Below are 17,081 nucleotides of genomic sequence, written 5' to 3' on the forward strand. Positions count from 1 at the left end.
AAGAAAATTCCAATTTCTAGCTGCACTTTCCAGGGTTTCCCAAGTACAGAAAAATCAGCACTGGTTTACCAATCCCTTCTCCTGGGTGTGTGTTCTGGGACTGTGCAGCTTGCCCAAGGTTATGCAGGCTGGCTCTTCTTCTGGGAGGCACACTGGGGAACCAGACTCCCCAAATCCCAACCTCTGGCTCCACAGTCAGGTACCCAACTCCCTGAGCCAGCCAGCCAGCCCTGCCCTGCCCTCTGTAGCTTGCTTGAATATGTTTTAATCAGAGGACATAATGTTCCCCATTGTTTTGGGAGGCAGGCAGGATATTTAATAAATACAGTAAATGAATGACGCTTGAGGGAGACGTTTTGGCCACATAGGGTGACAGAGCCAAGCAGTCAAATGGCAATCCCTATGTCATATATGCTTGCTCCTGGGTAGACATGTAGACAATTAACTTGTGCTTTGTATTCATAGCAAGGAAAATGTCCACACTGGAAAGAATTACCACTGGCACGGACTGTTTTGTTCTGACTGCGCCCACGGTATTCTTGGGCCCACACATTCCGCCCCCCCACCCCCCGGCAGCTCCTCTAGTTCTCCAAGCCTTCCCTTCCCACTGTTGGACAGCAGCCCCAAACACCCATTCCAGGTGAAGCAATGTCCCTTGACCCCGTCTGTTGTCTGCTGCAAATATTTCTTACCAGAGACAACGCTTGTCAGGAGACTCACGCTTGCCAACAAAAGGCCCACAGAAGCGTCTTGCAGCATTTTGCCTGAAGAACAAAAACAAAACAAATAACCCAGAATGAGTTATTAATAAGAATCCTAATATGAATTTTCCCCATTTATCCTAAAATACCACTTGTCTCACTAAAGATCTATGGTATCAACATTTTGACACTCATATCTACACACAGCTTTTTTAAATAAAAGAAGACTCTGTAAAGTTGGGTGGTTGATACAACAACAACAACAACAGTATAATTATGATGTTAATTATGACAATGATAATAACACTGATAGGAAATTGTCACAGAATGTCTAGGATAAGGATTTCTACAAACAAATACAATTACACTTGCAAAGACTCAGGGTGTATTCATCTGGGGAAACAAATTGCATTTTGGATCCCTTGTGTTGTTATCTGGTGCAGTCAGCTTCACGGTGATTAGAGGATGCACAGGAAAATGCACTCTGGCCCAATCCTGATCTGTGCTCAAGCTGGACCTTTTTGTAGTAGCTGTCCAGCCACTTCTTTTGGGGGCGGGGCTGGAATGATTCCCAGCGGATGGAAGGGTTTGCTTTAAGGGAAATCGCTCCCTGCTAAGTAACCCTTTTCCAGTGTGATGGGACGTGTACCGTTTCAGCCACCTGATCACACCCTCAGGTGCCTGGGTCATCGAGGGATATCTCACCAAATGAACAATATGGAAATGATCATGGGACCACAGCTTAGAAAAGGTACTTACCCAAGTAAGAATAGTCACCTTGGCTGGGGTACACTGGCAGCTGTAACCCCCCCAAAGTAGCTTTTCTTAAGCTCTGCACTGGCCCTTGGCATGAAGCTCTCAGCCAAAAGTCATAGCCATCTTCGTTTTAATCTTCCAATAGTTCTGCTACCTCCCCACAACCACAGGACAGGGAATGTTTTAGGAATACAACCAGAGCGCGACAAAGATTCAGTGCCCTCGCAAGAGCAGGGTAGAAAAGGGAATGTTTTGGAAACCTTTTCTGGTAGAAGATGCTGGCATCTGTGAAGATGGCAACAAGGTCAGTATAATATTTAGTGCTGCCACGGCCTCACAGACAACGTCGGCAGGACAGCCTAACAGCACATCCACACCGCAGCCTAACAGGAAGATTTCCTGCGCATGTAAGTGTACACGTAGCTCTCACAAACATACGCCAGTGGACAGCAACAAATAGACGAGGGCTCAGGAGACCATTCTGCCAACCCCATGCCCATGAAACTCATGTGTGATATTGGGCGGACTCTATTCTCTTAGTCTGGCCTACCTCACAGGGTCATTATGATGATATAGTGGGGATGAGGAGAGCCACACAGGCCAGCATCACTGCACTGAGGGAAAGGAAGGATATAAAAGCTGTGAACTAAACAACGATGTCTCCACTGGCCCTCAGAGCCATCTCCATGCCCTTTTTGCCACATCAGCCAGAGCAGAAAATGCCTTCCCTGCCCTTTCTCAAACAGAAGGGGAAATCTATCGATTTCATTTCCTTCCATATTTAGGTCTACAAGACCCCCCCCCCTCCAAAAAGAAAGGTGATGATAGGGGTTTAGCTGTGCAAAATACACCACCTGTGTGACTGTTCTCCCGCCCTGCCCCATCGGTAACTAGCAACAAGTGGGCACTCAGTTCCTGTTCTATATTACAGTCATGACCCTCAGAGGGAAAGAAGTGGCTTAAATTCTAGCTCATGACAGCTGAACATAACTCACTCCAAAAGTAACTCATTAAAAACAAGTTACTTCTGGGATGAAAATGTTGAAACTGAAGCTGTCTGACTTTGGGCACATCATGAAAAGGCAGGATTCTCTGGAAAAAGACAATAATGTTGGGAAAGGTTGAAGGCAGTAGAAAGACCACATATGAGATAGAATGACTCTCTAAAGCAGTATTTCCCAACCTGTGGGTTCCCCCCAGGGGAGGTTGCAAAATGTTTTCTTGGGGGTGTGTGTTGGTTATGTGTTGTTGCCCTTGTCAAATAATTTCTTCCTTGATCTTCAGAGCGGGATATTAAAGTTCATGTATATATCTATGTATTTAGTTATTCATTTAAAATGTTTTTACCTCACATTTCTCCTTGAAAAGGACCAAGGTGGTTTACAATATTGAAATACAATATTTAAAGTTTAAAAAAATCAGTATAAAGAGGCAGAATATATCATTAGAAGGCAATATTAAAGCTTATAACAATAAATATACATACAAATGTATATGAGCAAATACCACTCCAAGAGTGGAAAACACAAAAAGTACTAAAAATCGCAGTAATGCATAACAATCCACCTACAATCACACATAGGTAGCTAGTTACTGAGGGAAGGCTTGTGTGAAAAGAAAGGTCTTCGCCTGCTTGTGGAAGGACAGCAAAGATGGGGCCAGTCTGACCTCCTGTGGGAGGGAGTTCCAAAGTCTGAGAGCAGCAACAGAGAAGGCACCATGAGATGAGCCTGTGAAGGTGACGGGACTGAGAGAACAGCCTCTCCTGTTATCTTAATACCCAAGCGGGCTCATAATGGAAGATACAGTCTTGTATCTTGGGCCCAGGCCATTTAGGGCTTTATAGGTTAAAATCAACATTTTGTGTTGTGCCCAGAAGCTGATTGGCAACCAGTGGAGCTACTGTAATAGAAGGGGTATGTGATCCCTGTAACCAGCCCCAGTCAGCAACCTGGCTGCTGCATTTTGGACCTGCTGAAGTTTCCTGACACATTCCATTGGCAGCCCCACATAGAGTGTACTACAGTAATCCAGCCAGGAAGTAACTAGGGCATGTATCACAATGTCCAGATCAGATCTCTCAACAAAGTGGGCATAGCTGGTGCACTAGTTTTAACTGTGCAAAGGCGCTCCTGGCCACCGCTGAGACCAGAGCATCCAGGCTAGGAATGAATTCAGGAGCACCCCCAAGCTGTGCACCTGTTTTTGGGAGAGAAAGAAGCCTCTAACTTATGAGAAAAGATGACGGGGACTATTTTTTTTACAATATGACACATCAGTTCTGGATAACCTAAAGAAGGGGGAGATCTACAGTGGGTGCAAGGAAAGCCTTGTGCTTGTTTCTGAGGGGGATCCCTTCTGCACGAAGGTTTTGCCCCCTCCGTGGGTACTAGAATTTCCTTCTGCCCCCTGGTCCATCTTTGAAGTCCTTTGCCTTCTCTGCTCCCGACCTTTAACCTCCCATAGCCTGTTCCATCCCCAGTTTTGATAAGGCAGCCATTGATTCAGTGGCAGGAGCAGTGGGAGGGTGAGCAGCATCAGCCTCAGTGCCGCCATGCAGGGGAAACAGTTCCTTTTTATACAAACCCAGGTGGTCACAGGCTATTTGGCTATTACAAAAGGGGATCATCATGACTTGAAAGGAGGTAGGGAACCTCTTCTGTAAAGGAAGCCTCAGGCTTGAGTTTACAAGAGCTGAACAGGGCAATTGAGGACAGGGCGTTTTGGAGAATTGCTCATTCATTGGGTTGTCATAGGTTGGAGACAACTTGGTGGCATATAAACAGCAACTTCCTAGTTCTGGTTGAAAATAATCTTATCCATTCATATCGCTGTTTTTCTTTTTAATCAGCACAATTGAGGCATTTCGTAGTGAAACACAATCACAGCGAAAAGGATTCCATGCTTTCCACAGGTCAAGATGACAACAAAGGTTGGGAAAATCATTTTCTTGCACTCGAACTCCTGAATCCTTTGGCCAGGATAACCCTGGATTCCCCCACCCCTATTGCATTTGGAAGGTGATGTGAGAGTCCCTCATACTTCAAACACCATGGCTTGTTAAAAAAAAAAACCCAACACACCAAAACCTTGAGGAAAAAATCCTATCAAATGGCCTCTAAAATATCTCAAGATGGCATTTTAAATATATGTTACTCATTGCATGAAAATGGCTCCTGCCATTGCCACTTGCCACTTTCCTTTAGGAAATATAATACTGTTATACCTTTGTTATCTAAAATGGGCACACATTTTAGGCAACAGTGTTACTTGAATTATTTCCCATCTCTAATCCAAAACACCATCGTGCCTTACCCCACTCTACCCAGTATACTCTTTCTCAAGATACAGAGCAAGAGGGAGCACTTGAAGATCCTAGTCATGACATGGGGACTGTTCTGAGCCTGCTCACAATTCCAGCTGTAGTACTGGGGGGCCAGGGGAGCTGATTATTTTCCCTCCCTCTTTTGTCCCCCTTAAGCGATGGATTTCCAGTTTGGTTTGCTGTCAGAGGCAATTTGTTTAAGGTACTTTGTTTGGACTACAAGTCCCAGAATCCTTAGCCAGGAAGGGTAGGAGAATCCAGGAGCTGTAGCTCCAGTATGTATTATTTCCAAGGTTTTGTTATTGTCAGGATCTGGCTTTAAAGGGTGCAGAGTCTGCCTTGCTTTGGTGCTGAATCCTCTTCTGCTCTGCCTTCTCTTGGCGTTGTTCCAACCCGTGCTTTACTATCTCCAGGAGTTGAGGCCCAATAAGATGATTGCAGAGACCCTAGGGTTTTATATCAGGCTTATCAATGATATAAAAATACTCTTTGCAACAATCTAAAAATGTTCCAGCTGTTCCACCAAGGAGACAGGAATGGGAAGGTTTTTGTGTTTTGTTTTGTTTTTTTGAGGGGGGACACGGCTTGTTTGCTCATTTAACTTCTTGTGAAACAGAAAATCTTGCCAAGCTAAACTCAGTGAAGTCTTGACCTCACCACTCATTCTCTTACAACCCTCCCCTTTGGAAATGCACAAAATGTGAGCCTCGAGGCTCCAGGACCTTTTTGTCCTGTGTTGCCTGCAGATCCCGAGCACAAATAAAGCGTATCTCCGTTTCCTGCTATTCACAAATTCCAGCCTGTAGCCAGGGCGTTGCTGCCTGGACAGGAATCAAGATTGTTTAGATTCTGCCCTTGATGGAGAGGGGGAAACAGAGGCCCGTAAACAGAGATCTGCAGGCCGGCAAAGATCTGTCACAGATCCTAAGCAGCATGGCTCCAGTCATGAGGCTGTCTAGTGGGGCCACAATAGTGTCTCCACACCAGAAACAGGTTGTTGTTGCTGCTTCTAAAGAGGAAACACAGGCTAGACATTAGACATCACTGGCCTGTAAATAGCGAGGCCAGAAAGGACCACTGATATAAACAAAGTCCAGTATGGAGGAAAGATTAGCTCCAGACAAATCAAAGGCCAAAAGCAGTTGCTCCTCTCTCTTCTCTGGCACAAATCCCCTCTTCTTTCACTGTGAACTTTAACCATGGTTTAGCACAGGGGTGAGTGACTGTGGCCATCCGGATGTTGTTGGGTTGCAACTCCCACAATTTCTCACTGGGTATGCTTGCTAAAGCTCATGGGAATTGCTGTGCAGAGATATCTGGAGGGCTGCAACTTTGTCCAGTCAAGCTCAGAGTTACATCTGCACTACCTCAAACCACAGAGAATGGGAACCAGGGTTCCTCCTTAGCCTAGATTGAAAACAGGCTATGAAATTGGCTTGTGGACCCTAGATAAAGTGGAAGCCTGGTTATCACTAACTATAGTTAGCATGGAGCAGATGATGAACACTGCATCAGTGGGGAAAGGAACGGGGATTTGTCAGGGAGGGAAAGTGCATTCTCAAGGCAGATGTGTGATGGGCAGATCTTACGCAGAGGGAATCAATCTTCTATCTGCATTACTCCTAGTTTGTGGGCAACAAGAGCTGAGCTACATCCTCAGGCCCTGTCCAATGTCAAAAAGGGGCATTCATCAGAGTCCATGAGACAAGCTGAAAACTCTGGTACAAGGGATTCCTCAAATGCAAGGAGCAGGCAGCTACATATTGTCTGATAGTTCAAGTTGTAAATGGTTCCTGAGGGTCTTCCTGGGCATGACCAAGAGGTAGTGTAATCAGTTGTATTTCCCAAGCCAGCTGTCTGAGCCTACAAAATTTAAAGCTCTCAAAATGTCTCTTTAAGGGCGGGTAGCTGTTTCCCATGTGGTTATCAAGGGATTTTGACATGTTGCCACTGCTTTTGCTTCAACCTTTCGAGTCTTCTCCTTTCTCTTGGGCACATGAGTCTCACATCTACCAGGCTCTCCACACTGACTGATGTCTTGTTGGTGGCACTGGCAGAGGCCTCCCTTCCCAAGGACTCCCTGAGAGTAGACCACTGGTGGACCTTCAGGCCTCAGGTGGACCTCTTTTTCACTGACCTCCTTTGGTTGCAAGATATCTTCCTCTTCTGAAGATGACTCAGCAAGAGGAGGCATGACAATTAGACTGGAGAGGTACAATCCCTCTGTAATAAGAGTCTAAAGCCATATTGAGATGTCACAGTCCGAAAGTGAGTAGGGCTTGACCCATCGTGTGTTTGGGGGTGTGCGTGAAAGTTCCACTCACCACCCAATGTGTCCACCTTCTGTCTTATCACAGAGCCAAGGCAGAATGTGAGCATCTGGCTATAAACAAAGGTTGTACAACCGCTTGTATGTTAATAGCCTCATTCTCTGGAGGTGAAACATTTGGGCTGTATATCTGGAGAGGATGAGAGTCACAAGTATTCCTGGGTGAAGCCAAAGCCAAAAACAGATGGGACCAGAGGCCAAAGCAGGCAGGGCAAGCCCCACTGCATGGTCTCCATACTTGTACCCTCTTTTAAAAAAATGTATATATTTTCTCCATAATAGTTCACCATTTAGTCAATGTCTTCCCTATTGTACCCATCCTCCCCATTTTTGGTGGCTTATAGTTAATTCCCCCCTAGCTTTTCTACAACAGTTCAAGTCCTTTAAAATGCTGCCTTACATTTCTAGTGACATTTCCCACAAGGTGATGCATTGACTAACATCTGGAAATGACAGCAAGAAACAGACATATCACTTATGATTTTTATTTATTTATTTATTTGCTAGGACCAAGCAACAGGACGGAAGATGAATCATAGTACTGTATATGAGATGGCACATGTAGCCTACAGAAAAAATAGCAAAAAAATGTACCAACTGAATTGACAGCCATGTGAATGGGCCCTGTGGTATATATACCACATGACTATACATACAAATATATTTATATAAAAAAGGAGGAAAAAGAAACAATTCAAATGATGCATGTGATTATGCCCTTAGTTCACTGTTTTATCCTATGAGTTAAATTGCATTGTTGTACTGTATTTTATTGTGCTCTATTATTGTAAATTTCCCTGATGCTATTTTATGGTTATTTATTTAATTTAATTAATTAATTTGATTTATATACTGCCTGTCTAGCCACTGGTTACTCTGGGTGGTTTACCAACCATCACAAGACATGAAGACAACATAATCAAAAGACATTAAATTAATTAAACAAATTGTCATAGAGAAGCTGGAACAAGATCACATCAGGCCCCATTTACCTATTAGCTCCTATCACATGCAGCATTTATACTGCACTTCAGAATAGAAATGAAAGCAAATTACTATACTTCTCCCAGCCTAATGTTTTTCCTATCACTCTGTTGTTGATTTCTGCTTTCTTTCCTCCTCTTGGACAGCCCAGCAGCTACTTCAACTCTCCCTTTGCTCCAGCTGATTCCCAGAACTCTCCTTCATGAGAAACCCTGTGACCTCCTTATTTTCCATTTGGCCTGAACCCAGCGCTCATCATAGACACTGTCAGCATTGGAGTCTTTAAAGGGTGGCCCAAGAGGTGCCTTTGTGTGTCTAATGCTTTCCGGACCCTCCTTACACAAGACCTTGGGACTTCAAGTCCTTCTATAAATGTGTTTCAGAAAATGGGAAGAGGTTATACAATCATATCTCACACAGAAAGAAGCAGAAAATTGAAAAGAGCAAGTGAATGTAAGCTGAATTTGAAAGAGGTAATTTTAGAATATAGTACAGTAGTTCCCAGAACTCCCCAGCCAGTGGGTGTTAGCGACTTAATATTTAGCATTTTAAAAAAAAATTTGGGACTACAAACTTCATAATTCTCCATTCTGGGAGTTCTACCTTACTGACAAACTTCTAAATGTGGCTCACCGGAGAGAAAGGCCTAAGCTGGAAGGCTTTCTGCCCTAGCTCAGCCTAGCTTCCTATTCCGAAAGGAAACTCCTAGCAAACACAGGGGCAGCTTCCTTTCTGAAAAGGAAGCTTGGATGGAGATAGGCCTAGTTAGGTCACAAAGCCTTCCAGGTAAGCAACATTTAAGTGTCTGTCTGTTGGAACTCCCAGAATGGAGAATTAATGGGGTTTGTAGTCCAAAACATCCAAATGGCACATCCCCAGTAGCCATACTAGCTGAGGCATTCCGGAAGCGAAGTACAAACATTGTCCACTTCTGAATATGTGGGTGAAGTGCACATTCTGATCCTAAGGAAAAAACTGCCTCAAGCATGGTTGGCAACAGGTACTGGTAACTTCCTGAACCTGAAAATAAACAGGTTCATGCAATTATTCTATCTTTCTTAAACTGCCCCATATTGATATGCCAGGTTTCAGTATAAAATCAAAAGAAACCTAGACTTTTACTTCCTAGTCCTGATTACATGTTTCTTAATTATATTTAGACCCCCTCCTGTATCTTAGCTCCCATTTCATTTAAGCATATGACATTATCTCCACACTTTCATTCCTCAAGGAAGGAAAAACCTCTTTTTACCCAGGACTATGTCCATTACACACCCTGAGATTTCATTTTCCCTCATACAGATCAACCACACACACTGGACAAGAGTGTGTTAGTTAACTCAGGATAGGACTCTTACGGGCAGACCAGCTGTTTGTAGATCTGGGAGTTTGAGCGGGCTTGTCCTTTCAAATAATACCTTTTTCAAATTCTGCTTACATTCCCTCAGTCTCTTTACGATTCCTCTCCTTTCTGGTCGGGATATGGTTACCTAACCATTTTCCAGTTTCTGGAACGCATTTATAGAAGGGCTTGATTTTAAGTCCAAGGTCTTACGTAAAGGGTCTGCGAAGCAGGAGACAAGAGAAGGCGCCTCTTCAATACACTGCTGGACCAGACAGAGTCTAGGAGGAGCAGGACTCAGGCCAACTGGAAAATAATCAGGTCACGGGGTTCCTCTTCAGTGACAGAGATGTCTGGGAAGCAACTGGAGAAAAGGGACAAGCCCGTGTCAACGTCTGTGTTTCATCTTATCAGTTCCAAGGTACTGTTTCCACCTATATCAAATATTTATTCAGGTTTATTTATGCCTGCTTGCCAGAAAACTACATCAAAGTTTTGTTGAGACCCAAATTCTATCTGGATCAACCCCCAGGGTGGCCATGTGCCCTATTTTACACCACACAATCTTCTGTTTAAAGGTAGTCAAGGCCAAGCCTGATCTAAAGATAAAGAACTTTAAAGGAGAAAAGCAGGGATCCTGCAGTTATGCATGCACAGGGAGCACTTGGTCAGCCGATGGAGTGGGCACAGAGGTGAGAGTTACAGTCTGTAGTGTACCTTATTTCTGTTCAGCTGATAATAATCATTTATTTTTCCCCGCCTTATCCACATATACATGCAAACATTTGTCATTTTTATGGAAATTTGTACCCTCACTTGCCCTCTTTCTTGGTGAGGAATAAATGGTAGGTTTCCCAGGGGCGACTGGTTGACTATTGTGGGAACCAGGATGCTGAACTTGATCAAGTTTTGATCTGATTCAGCAGATTAATTTTTTTAAATTCTTAAACCTTAAATGACATGGAGCTGAGCAGGAAGTGGAACCAATGCACCAAGATAGAACTTGCTTTTGAGTGCAAGATTTAGTTGTTGGGTGGAGTGGCTGCTTGTAACATTTGGCTGAATGAACATTTTCAGGGCACACACAAGCACATACTGTATAACGTTGCTAGAGTGATGAGATAGTAAATGTGGTTTATGAGCTGGCCACATGGTGAAACAAACACCATTGTTTTGTTACAGGAAGACTTCTTCACAGGACCACTCAAACCACATTTTGAGCATGCAACTTACTAACATATTTTGGCTGTAATATTTACATTAATTGAGTGTTCCTTATTCATTAAGAACATACCCTGTTTCCCCGAAAATAAGCCCTAACCTGAAAATAAGCCCTAATATGATTTTTTCAGGATGCCTGTAATATAAGCCATACCCCAAGAATAAGCCCTAGTTCAGTGAAACCCTGCCCTCCACCACTGTGCAGCAACTAGAAGAAGATGACATGACTGTATTTCAGTAAATGTTGACTGTTGTACATGAAAAAAATAAAACATCCCCTGGAAATAAGCCCTAATGCATTTTTGGAGCAAAAATTAATATAAGACCCTGTCTTATTTTCGGGGAAACACGGTAGGACGTTGACTTAAATCACGTTCATTTAGTGCAGTGTTGTCGAATTGAATGGGTAGGAACTCTTCAGAATCTTAGATAGGGAAAAGTTTTCTCTTCACATCATTTACTTATTAAGTTAATTTCATTTCTATGACACCTTTTCCTCACAAAGGGGCTTACCGTCACTTTCTAACCAGATATTCCCCCACTTTGAACTTCAGCTGTCTGTAGGGTGGTCACATACATAAGAAAACAGGGCTTCTGCTTTTGAAATAGTTATGTGGAACAGGGGATTTCAGCAGATAGAGCTTTTTTTGGAGAGACGCTTGCTGAAATTGTGTCTTCCACACAACTGTTTAATATACAGGAACCCCGCCCTCTATTTCATGTGGCTGTCCTAGCCTTCTTCATGAAGAGCACATACTGCATTGTAGTTTTGTTTCAGCCGTTTGGATTTAGCTAGATTTGAAACATTGGCCATGTGCTCTTAATTCTTATTGATCACACTGGTAAAAACCAGTAGGGCATGGTGAGGGATAGTGAAAATTGTACTCTAACAACATTTGGAAATACACAGCCTCCATTCTGCACTCTGCAGCTGTGGTTTTCTGCACTCTCTTAGGGCTGCGGTTTTATAGTGCTCAAGATCAGTTAAGTACAGTCTCTGGCTTTCAACTCACCAAGAAGGCGAGTCAATCCCTGAGCCTAACTAAGCTGTAAAATGACTTGATTATAATAATATAGGCTTAGTTTATAAGCCAATCTTGAAAAAAAATTGCTTTTGAAAACTTGATTTCTCCAGTTCCCCCAGGCAGTATAGCTTCTGTGGGATACTGGAAATTGTTACTAGAGAAAAGTACTTTTTTCAAACCATGTTGTGCGTTTATAGCACTGGTTTCTGAGAAGATTCTGAGAAACACAGAGAGGCATTAGAAAAGCCCCATGCAAATGCTAAGCATAATTCTGTGATTGAAAGTCTCAAAACCTCAAACATGTTTACCAGTTCTGCTTTTTAATGCCAAGATAACACTCATGACTTGGTTTCTTTTTTCTTTTTTCCCCAAAAAGGCACATAGATTCCCAGGGTATGTGACTTTTTGAGACGATTTTTGGCCTTGTTTCAAGGCATGTGGCTGGAGAAATTCCCATAGCTGCAATTGTTCACCCTGTGACCAGTGCTATGTTTAAATCTGCCATGATACCCAGGGCTAATGACATTAATTTTCATTGTTTTCATATCAATATCTATAGGGGTTATACTAACACATTATTGGTTTGGGGGCAATGAATAATAGTATTTGTTACTTTACATAAGTTTTTTTTAACATTAGGAAACAGGTTGATTATTTCTGGTCTTTTTCCTATTTTTGAAGGGATTGAGTAACAAGAACAACAATTAATAAATGAGAGATGTTAGGATTAATAAGAATTTAAAAGTAACAATAAACATTAATATGTTGATTCAATCAGAAAAGGAAATACTAGCTTCCATTTTGGACTGCTTGTGGCACGGTCCAGTGCTAGTTATTTCCCAGTGATCACATGATATACGGGCTCCAGCCTATCACTGATCTGTGCCCAAGCTGGACTTTTTGGTCCAGTGGTAGAACTACTCTTTTTGTGTGTGTGTGTGTGTGGCTGGGCTGGAGCAATTCCTGGATGGACTGAAAGGTTGCGTGAAGGGAGATTGCTCCTGGTAAAGTGACCCTTCCCAGTGCCATCCTATGCTATCCTTTCTTGCTTTCTGATTGTACCCTTAGTCATTTTAGAGTATATTTTCAAGGTCTGGCATTCATTGCAACAAGCAGTGTTGATAGCCACTAGCTTTGATGGCTTTAAAGGGAGTTTAACAAATTCACAATGTAACATTTAGCTACAAGGGATCCCAAGTACAGTGGTGCCTGGCAAGACAAATGCCTCACAGGACAAAAAACTTGCAAGACAAATGGTTTTGGCAATGGGGTTGATGACTTGCAAGACAAATATTCCTATGGCCGTGCTTCGCAAGAAGAATGTTTTCGTTTTTTGTTCCTGCCTCATGTTTGCTGATTTTAAAATGTTTTTCTATGATGTTTAAAAAGTTAAAGTTTTTAAATTGAATTTTAAAAAATCATCTGCACAATATGTATGGCTTTAAAGAGCACTTAATAAAACCTTTGTAAACCAAATTTGACTTTGTTCTGACTTTGTTTTAGGAACGCATTATTAATTAGATTTCAATGCATTCCTATGGGAAAACGCACTTCGCAAGACAAATTTTTCGCAAGACAACATTGGCCGCAGAACAAATTAAATTCGTCTTGCGAGGCACCACTGTACTGTAACGAGAATGCATAGTGGAGAAGGCCTGGAGGAGGCTTACACATTCTTCTTGTTTGCTTTGCAGAGGTTAATGTTGAGACACAGCAACACTGCAAGGCAGGATGAAAGAGCCCCACTCAGGCAACCGCTGCAGAAGAATTAGGAATGGTGGGGATGTGTAGGTGAGACAGACACTAATGTGCCAGAAATCCTGCCCCTTTGCTCCTAAACTGGCAGTGAAAGCAAGGTCTCTTTGCCATGGCTCAGGGCTGACGTAACTACCTGCCCAGCCCTGCCCAGTTTGCTTCCACATTTTGAATGTGTCTTTCACTTTAGGCAGCAAAATGACTTGGGACTAACATGGCAGACAAGATAGATTTTTTTTTATTTCTGTCATGTCTCTTCCACCTTATACCATTCTCCATTTAGAGTAGCAGAATGGGCCTTTCTGTTAGGCCAACGGCTCAGCCATATTTATTCTGTCAAGTTTTTGGTAGATTTTAATCTTGTCTATTACTCTGTTAGATATTTTAGGCCATATGTTAGGACAGAGTTTGCACAACAAAATATAAATATATTTTTAAAAACTGGTTTAATGTATTCCTGCAAATTTGTGTTCACTGCAACTTGCTTCCAGGCTAAATAAATACGAACAAGAATTGTGAACTTAGTTTTTGGCTGTGCTGCGTCGTCAGAGCACATAAGTGATCATTTAAGCATCAACAAAAAAGCAAACAAAGTGCTGCAGATTTGCGTGGGCTAATTTACAGATAAAGATACAAATCTAGAAACATTTACTGTAAATAAAATGGAGATATAATGTATATCACCATGGTGGGGAAACTATGGCTTTTGGCTTGCCTGCAAATGCTGATCATTCATGGCCCTTATTCTCCTTCTTTATAAACAAGGCTTGGACTTGACAGCCCATCAAGTAGAGCAGTGGTTCTTAACCTTTGTTACTCAAATGTTTTAGAACTGCAACTCCCAGAAACCCCAGCCAGCACAGTTGGGTGGTGAAGGCTTCTGGGAGTTGCAGTCCAAAACTCCTGAGTAACCCAAGGTTAAGAACCAGTGAAGTAGAGGATGATCCCCCCTGTGAAGCAGATCCCAAATCCCCCACTTCACAGACACCACAAAATTGTTCTCTGTGGGCCTATAGGGAAGTCAAAGTAGAAGATGAGCAATTTTAAAACAGATACTCTTTCTTCATTCTATGGAGGGGTAAAATAAAATGTCTAGTAGAAGTTTGAACCTAGGAATCTGGGCCTTTACCACTACAAAGCAATAGGCATGATTTGCAGTGAAGAGGAAAAACGTAGGTAGAAGTAGATTAATCTTTCTCCCATGTACTGCTTTCTCCCTTGAAAACCACCTCATGTAGCTGCTTTTTCCTTCTATACAACAAGGATGTATCCAGAAGTACACAGATTACAAGGACTATAGATGTAGAAAATAGATGATGGAGGCCCACCCCCAGATCTCTTCCAATGTTACTTCTCTGCTAACCCATCATCCTCTCCCCATTGTCTGATACAAAGCAGATTCACAGAGCCATTTCTCCATCAAATGTATAGCTATAGCTAAGAAAGGAACAAACAGAAATCCAACAGGTAGAACACACAGATTTGTCAAGTCAAGGTACTGTATGTGAATCCCAACATGTTTTGAACTTATGGACATGACTAAACAACTAAACAATAAAAGGTAAGGTATATTTTACAAGGGCGGAATATTACATTCCATATCGGCCTAATCATCCAAATTGATTGTAACACTGTACTGAAGTTCTTTATTAAAATTTACTCCTACTAGCTCTCTATTCTATTAAGATACTCCAAAGTATTTCAGGGTGGATAGGAATGGCAGTTTCATAGCATCAGAGGGAGTTATCAATGGGCCCCTTCCACCTGTTTGGGTTTCTGTTTGTTACTTTCTGGGGCTGTCATCCTTTTTGCGGCAAGTTCTCACCTAAGTACGGTCACCTGGAAAATAGTTACAATTAATAAATACATGGGCCAGGCTGATACATTCTAGACACACAGATATAATCTCCACTTCCGTCTTCAATTTGCACTGGGCTCAGCTGCCACCCTTAATTGCCCCATAAGCTATCCAGAGACTTTCGTGATCCATCCTCAGGCAGAGCCTGGAAATGCTAATTTTCAGGGGCTACATCTCCCAGAATCCCCCCCAGCCAGCAAGGCCCTCAGCCATACTTTCAGAGAGATCATAGGCAATTTAATACCAAAACCCTTTTGCCTCACCTGGAAAGTGTCATATTCAGTCACTTGGTTAAGAGAAAGGGGTGGAGTTATAAATAAAATGAATGAACCAACATGTTTAGAGCTTCTTTGAGAGTACTGATACCTAATGTCCCTCTTACAATAAGTGCTGGTTATCTGTTGCCCCCTTACAAAGTTTTGTCCTCATTATTTCAGAGAAATCCCCAGGTCTGGCCTGGGCTCTATAAAGCTCAAAGCAATGGCCAGCTGGTTTAGCAAAGGATCAAATGGGCTGTAACCTAGCTTTTATCTGACAGATGCTCTGGGAGCCTAGAAAAATCCAAGATACGACTTTACCCATGCTTGTATATACAGTATGTGATGCCAGTCCCTATAGGTTATAAAAGGCCTGATGGCTAAAGGTTTGATTTCTGCCGTTTGAAACTTTCCCCCTCTTTTGCCCAGCAGAAGTCCCCTCCTGCCCAAGGAGACGTGGAAAGGTTAAAGGAGAGAAACATTCATTCCAACTTACCCAAGGGGTCTTTGTAGGTGGAACGAAGCAGATCTTGGCCGCCTGCTATATCCTGGGAATATCCTACTCTCAGCAGGCCTTGGCGAACACTTCCTCGGATGGGGGATCTTTCTTTGAAACCAAAGTCGGAAGTGGGTTTTTTGGGCAGTTCCTCATGGGATTCAGAGGCTTCGCCTGAGATGGATTCATGGGTCTCTTTTCCGGCCACAGCGTAACACAACCCCACACCCCTCCGATTTTCCAGATGACTCGGAAGAGAGTTTCCCCAGATTGAGTCTGAGATGTAGCCTTAGTTGAAGCCTCCCTCAAGGAGGCCGGTGCGTGTTGAAAGCAGCAGGCAGTGGGGGTGGGTGCGTTGTGGGGACAGGATCCTCTTTCCAGCCCCCTCTGCTCTTTTCCTCTTGCCTGAAAGCAGTGGTTTGGCAGCTCTGATGTGGGAGAAGTTAAAAATGTTACTTATTACTGCCTCTTCCTGCCTGGCTTTTCTCCACCACTCCCAGCTAATAAAGCATTTCCTATTGTGGAGCACAGATCTACACACACACATATACACACACACACACTCTCTCTTCCTCCAAAAGACAGCGGAGGCCTGCTGCACAATTGTTCTCTATGATCGTCTTATCCTTCTGTGGGCAATATGAAAAATCCTATGGCCCTTGCCTTCCTGGATTTCCTTCCTCCCATCACCCCCTATTGCTCTCCCTATGTTCAGACCTGAATTGACTAATTTGCTCCTGTGTCCCTGTTTCATTTCTCTAAACTGTACAATCTAGAACTTGGAAAAGTTACTATTTTGGACTACAGATCCCAGACCCAGTACCCCCCAATATGATTGCTGGCCAGCATGGCCATATTACAAACATTTTTGCAAAGAGCCTGGATGTCCTGGGGCCAGTCAGGAGTAGGGAAGGGATGGATACTCAGGGCTTAATGCTGCCACACATAGTAAGATCAGACTTCTTCAGTACCACTTGCCCTGAGATTTGTTTTCACGCCTTGAGAAATGTATCAGTTCCTGACATTCTGAAT

At 43.0% G+C, this 17,081-nt stretch overlaps 1 protein-coding gene across 1 annotated transcript in view; it reads right to left on the reverse strand.

Moving 5' to 3' along the window:
* Window positions 1–16,465, reverse strand: part of ACVRL1 (activin A receptor like type 1) — a 52,528-nt gene extending 36,063 nt beyond the window's left edge. Inside the window, exons 1-2 of the mRNA XM_020784564.3 lie at window positions 16,050–16,465; window positions 693–764 (exon numbers count right to left, since the gene is read on the reverse strand). Coding sequence (XP_020640223.3) covers window positions 693–759 — 67 coding nt within the window. The 5' untranslated portion in view covers window positions 760–764; window positions 16,050–16,465. The remainder of the gene's footprint in view (window positions 1–692; window positions 765–16,049) is intronic.
* Window positions 16,466–17,081: the final 616 nt, after the last annotated feature.

Source organism: Pogona vitticeps, chromosome 2 (genome assembly GCF_051106095.1).
Source record: "Pogona vitticeps strain Pit_001003342236 chromosome 2, PviZW2.1, whole genome shotgun sequence".
Taxonomy (NCBI): Eukaryota; Metazoa; Chordata; class Lepidosauria; order Squamata; family Agamidae; genus Pogona; species Pogona vitticeps.